The 6,057-nt window shown below is 42.8% G+C and overlaps 1 protein-coding gene across 1 annotated transcript in view; it reads right to left on the bottom strand.

Annotated features, from left to right (window-relative positions):
* Cers3 (ceramide synthase 3) overlaps positions 1 to 5,131 on the bottom strand; it is a 93,553-nt gene extending 88,422 nt beyond the window's left edge. The window contains exon 1 of the mRNA XM_031386935.1: positions 5,008 to 5,131. Coding sequence (XP_031242795.1) covers positions 5,008 to 5,024 — 17 coding nt within the window. The 5' untranslated portion in view covers positions 5,025 to 5,131. The remainder of the gene's footprint in view (positions 1 to 5,007) is intronic.
* Between the last annotated feature and the right edge of the window lie 926 nt (positions 5,132 to 6,057).

Here is a 6,057-nt window from a genome sequence, read left to right as displayed (position 1 = left end):
TACCACTCCTGGGCATATACCCAGAAGATGCTCCAACATGTAATAAGGTCACATGCTCCACTATGTTCTGGCTATTTATAATAGCCAGAAGCTGGAAAGAACCCGGATGTTCCTCAACAGAGGAATGGATACAGAAAATGTGATACATCTACACAATGGAGTACTACTCAGCTATTAAAAACAATGAATTCATGAAATTCTTAGGCAAATGGATTAAACTAAAAAATATCATCCTGAGTGAGGTAACCCAATTACAAAAGAACACACTTGGTATGTACTTACTGGTAAGTGGATATTAGCCCAGAAGCTTGGAATATCCAAGATACAATTAACAATCCACATGAAGCTTAAAAAGAAGGAAGACCAAAGTGTGGATATTTTGGTCCTTCTTAGAAGCGAGAACAAAAGACCCATGGAAGGAGTTACAGAGACAAAGTGTGGAGCAGAGACTGAAGGGAAGGCCATCCAATGACTGTCCCACCTAGGGATCCATCCCATATACAGTCATCAAACCCAGACACTATTGTGGATGCCAACAAGTGTTTGCTGACAGAAGTCTCATGAGAGACTCTACCATATACAGAAGTAGAGGCTCACAGCCATCCATTGAACTGAGCACAAGGTCTCCTATGGAGGAGCTAAAGAAAGAACCCAAGGAGCTGAAGGCTTTGCAGCCCCATAGAAGGAACAACAATATGAACTAACTAGTACCCTCAGAGCTCCCAAGGACTAAAACACCAACCAAAGAGTACACATGGTAGGACTCATGGTAGGACTCAGCTGCATATGTAGCAGAGGATGGCCTAGTCGGTCATCAATGGGAGAAGAGGCCTTTGGTTTTGTGAAGGCTCTATGTCCCAGTGTAGAGGGCCAGGAAGAGGGAGTGGGTGGGTTGATGAGCAGGGGGAGGGAGGAGGGGATAGGTGGTTTTCTGTGGGGAAACCAGGAAAGGGGATAATATTTGAAATGTAAATAAAGAAAATATCTAATAAAATAAAATATTAACAACAACAATAAGACCCCCCACAAATGGTCAAGTGTCATGGTATGAGGGTATGAGTCATCCAGGACCTGTTCCCAAGAACATGGTACCCACGTCTCTTGACTTCTTACTGACAGAGTCTGAGGTTACACCAGAGGCTCCTAGAGAGCTTGAGGACTGTGGCCTTTAGTGAAATATGTCACTCGTTGATAATCTCCAGACTCTCAGGGACAGATCTAATTCAAACTTTTGCCCTCGTGAGATGCGTTGGAGCTTTTAAAGAATTTATGGTGACCCAACATCCCAAGGTGAATGGATTCAAACATACAAAGACTTTTCCCTTATAAAGCTGCCCTTTTGCAAAAACAAAAACCAAGCAAAAAAACAGCTCCCAGTCAATTGCTTCCTTGCTGTAGAAGTTGAGCAACTCTGTCTCTCTCTCTGTCTCTCTGTCTCTCTGTCTCTCTGTCTCCCTGTCTCTGTCTCTCTGTCTCTCTGTCTCTGTCTCTCTGTCTCTCTGTCTCTCTCTCTGTCTCTCTCTCTCTCTCTTGCTCTGTCTATCTATCTATCTATCTATCTATCTATCTATCTATCTATCTAGTGCTAGGGCTAGAACTCAGTGCCTATTTTGGCAAGTGCTCTATCAATTAAACTATATCCCAACCCCAATATTATTGGCTCTCCTTGCCAGTTGCATTACCTCTAAACTTCTATGATTGCTTATTTCTTATCACTCAGTGTGATTCCTACCTTATTCTCTATGAGATACCATTAACTCATCTCCCCTTTAGTCGATTCAGGGAGAACACTCCCTGTGACCTGGAATCATCTCCTGGTAGATGATTCCTTCTCCAAGCCCCTACCATTTCTTCTCAGATGTTCTCTCTTGAGTCACCATTCTCTTCCTTGTCTATGTGTCACCAGTAGCCACATTTTTGGATGTGACATCATTCTTGAGTACTACAGCATGAACTACTGCTCTAACACAACTTGATCAGAGGGCATGTGTATGTGTATAACATACATACATACACCAACCAAACATAAATACATATGTATGTAGGTATGTGCCCTGTATCTACTAGGTTGTTGTCAATATGGAGCTCAGATCTCTCCCAAGAAATATTACAGGACTTATCAGACACACTCAGGATTCATCGAGAATACAAAACCAAGCTTACCTATGACAACGACATCTGTTATTTTATCTCATGGTAACCCATACTTTCATTCTCTGTTTGAAGCTTTATATTCTTCCTTTTTTCCCAGTATGTTTTCATGCTTTTGAGATCTTTTAATTGAATGTTTCCTATGTGTATGAAAGTAGGTAAATCCCAGGGCATAACCAGATAAAGGTTTTGCTTTCTGCCCACTTTGAGCTGCAGTTTTGGCTATGCCTGTTGAGTTTCTTAAAGGGAATTATCTTAGCTTGAGTCTATCAACAGGCCAAACACAGTAAGGCTGTGGGCCCAACTTTTTGGAAGGGGCTCAGGTATATGAACAGAACTCTACAATAACAGGCCGGTTATGAAGAGCTTCTTATTGTCCTTCAGAGAGACCTTAGGTAAGGAAAACCTGTTTCTTGAGAGTGTGGCCTTGCTGCTGTCTCAGCTGTTCCCTTAGAGCAGAGAGGGAAAGTGTTCTCAGGTAGCATGCTGTATATTCACTTCTCTTGTTTTAGATGGGTGACTCCCAGGAAACAATCTTGCCAAATAATAGCCCTTCCTAGAGGAAACCTGATGCGAAACCAAGTTTATGAAAAGTGAATGTTATCAAGTATTGTTCACTGATTTATATACTTACTTCACTCCTGTCACAGCAGTGATGACACTAGTAAGTATGGAAAATGTAAGAACAGCTTGCTTGCCATGTTAAATTGTCTGTAAGAACCATACACAACATAGGATACTAGCCATTAGGTAGGAAAAACAAATGGCACTGGGAAGTTTCTTCTATAAATATGGTACAACATTTTAGCTATTTAAAATCCCTAAAACCAAAATTGATCAACCAGTCTATTAACCAATAAGAATATATGAAAATAATTATAGCAATGAACTTTAAGTACTGTAACTTTTAGTTAAGATTAGAGCCATTTTTCATCAATACTGAAATAAGTCAGATACTCAGAAGGCAGAGGCAGGAAAACCTTAGTGGGTTACTTAGTGACCTAGTGTGTGCAGAGCCCCAGAGTTCAATTCTTTGCATCAAATGAAACAAAACAAGCAAAAGACCTGAGACTGTCACTAATGAAATCCCTTTAGCATCAAAGCTTCCTGAGAAAGTAATAGCTAGAGAGAGTAAGTGGGATTGAAGCAGAGCAAAGAGAGCTGTGTGGTCCACACACGACAACAGAGGCAGTGTCTAGGTTACTCATGCCTTAGTAACAAAGCTGGCTCACAGCTTCCGGAGCTGCCAGCCAGCACAGTGACTCACACATTCAAGAAGCTCTGCCACTCCTTACATGTCAGACATGTTCCCTACTGATGGCAATGGGTCAGATAACCAAACACATGCATGCCAACACTGCAGTGAGCCAGTGTAAAGCATAGGGTTAGTTGGGACAGGCCACTTAACTCTACCTCAGTACCAGTCATGTCAACAAGGTAGATTATTACTACTGTAAAGGCACTTTCTGCACATGTAATATATTTATCCTAGTCTAAACAAATGGTAATTCTAGATACCTTAATTTAAAAAAAAAAAGATTTAAACATACTAGGCTGATTTCCTTCCCATTGTTCATGAGAGATGATTACAGCAGCTTAATTTACCATTTCTACAATTCTATAAGCCACCTAAACTTTTCTGCACTGATCCCACATGAGTTTAAAACATTTTGCTTTTTTTTGTTGTTGTTGTTTTCACTTTGGGGAGCAGAGAGGATGAGATCCCAGGGATTATATCTAGTGATAACCACTGAGACACACCTCCCATCCTCAAGCCATTTTCTGATGAGACAGAAGAATGCATTGGGTAAACAGCAAGTATCAGAATGATTTAGGCCTCTGCACTGGGACTATAGCCAAAATGTCGATGTCTCATGTACCTCAAAGGTACCGGCACCTGGAACTGTGGTATGTTCCGGGAACATAGTAGGTCTTCATACATTTTAAATGGAAGGAGCCTCTGGGGTGTGTGTGGAGTTGTGGCACAGAGGGGATAATGAACTGAAAAAACCAGAGCTCCCTAGAAGCACAATGACATTGACCACATGTAAAGGCAAGTATAGATCTACTCCACCACCAGTCAGTCACCAAGGCTTCCGGCTAAATTCTCTTTGTACTCGGGAGAAAGCTGGGTTAGATCTACTGATGTAGGTGCAGACAGACAAGTCCACAGTGTTTCACATCACAAAGGTCAAGGCAGGTTCAGGCAAAGATGCAAACCCCCAGGCACTGTAGCTCAAGATGTCTCTAACAGACTCTTGTTAGGCTGACAGTATGGTGGCTACAGAGAGGAGAGACTAGCCTCTCCCCACTCATACTTGGGACCTGGAACTTGGACCCTAGTTCCACCCGTGCAGCTGCAAGGATTTTTAGTCGGGGGTATGGGGTCGGGGGGGGGGGATGTTGCAGGGTTCAATTGAGCTTGTGAGGGGCCAAGGGTATAGCTTTTACCTGAGTGGGGAACACGGGCCCTTCCGGGCCAGCATGGACACAGGACCTAGGCTTGTTAGGAAACAAGGCCCTGTGTGGTGTGTGTGAGCCAAATCCCTGGTTCTCTAAGGATATAAGGATACAATTTTGGCCTATGTGGGGTCAGGAATCTACACAGCTATCTTGGGCTCGAGGTCAAGTGGGTCTTTATGAGACAGGACCCCCATCTTGGCTTACGCAGGGCCAGAAACCTGCATGGCCAGGATGGGCTCCAAGGGCTTATGAGAGTCTAGGGAAAAGGTCCCAGCCTTGGCCTGCCCAGGTATGGGACCTGGGAAGTACCAGTCCTGTGTGGGTCTGAGTTGCACACAAATGAATGAGATGACCTGTGGGTGGCTCCTGCCGGGACACCTCATATACACTTACCCCTTCGTCCTTCGCATCTCTCTCCCAGTGCCTTGAGAAGAAGCGACTTCAAAGCTGCGAGGCAGGCTGTGCAGTGATGCATTCTGGGAAGGCCTACAATCCACCTCCCCCACAGCCTGGAAGGGGAGTGTTTGCACTGGGCTTAAAGGTAACAGCTTGGCATGTGGGTGATCCGTGATATCTGTTACTTTCCTTGAACTGTGCTCATCCCAACGGGCAACTGAAAGGGTGACAGAAGCAACACTTGCTCAAACTACCTACACAGAAAGGGATGAGGCTGGGTTTAACCTAATGCCATGAAGTAATTCTTTTCAGAGGACAAATATCGTAACTGGTCTATAGACATCCGACAAGTTGGTGAAGAGAGGCAGGGAAAGCATTTGAGAATAATTCCATAAGCATCCATGTGCTCTCTTACCTGACAAACCCGGTAATCTCTGATTCTAAGGTTGCACTAACAGAGACGAGGATAGGCAAAAACTGGACTAAAAGGATCCACAATAAACCTCTGTACTGGAGAGAGTTCTATTTCTCTGGATATTTGGTTAAAATAAAAATCTCAAGCTACTTATGCAAGAGATGGAAAGTGCAAAGGGAAATCAGGAGTTAGAACATCTAAGTTCTGACTCTTCGTGAGCTAACTTTGAAACGTATCAACCTCCAGCTTTTTAACGTCTGTTTAAAATGTTGATTTCCTCAGTAAAATAAGAGCAACTATTCCTCATACGTCTGAAGAGTTCAATGAAAGGATGTTAGAGAGCCTGGAGAATAATATCAGGTAAAATCAAACACTCAGAAGATAGATAGTTTTGATATTAAGAGGACACAAAAATAATCTGCTTTCTTTTATTGTTAATAAGCAGCCAAATTATGAAGTTTTACTAAATCTCATCTTTAGTTCTCCATGAAATAAAGACAGGGATTAAAGGGAGCTTAGGGGGAGACAAACGAGACAAGAACCTTCCTAACAGGACAGATATGATTAGAAAATATAGATTTAAAACAAGCTGTTCTTGGGATGTAGCTGTTGGTAGAATGCTTATCTAGTGG

Source organism: Mastomys coucha, unplaced genomic scaffold, assembly GCF_008632895.1.
Source record: "Mastomys coucha isolate ucsf_1 unplaced genomic scaffold, UCSF_Mcou_1 pScaffold21, whole genome shotgun sequence".
Taxonomy (NCBI): domain Eukaryota; kingdom Metazoa; phylum Chordata; class Mammalia; order Rodentia; family Muridae; genus Mastomys; species Mastomys coucha.
Note: the sequence above shows the minus strand (reverse complement) of the source record. Positions and strands in the feature narration are given on the sequence as shown.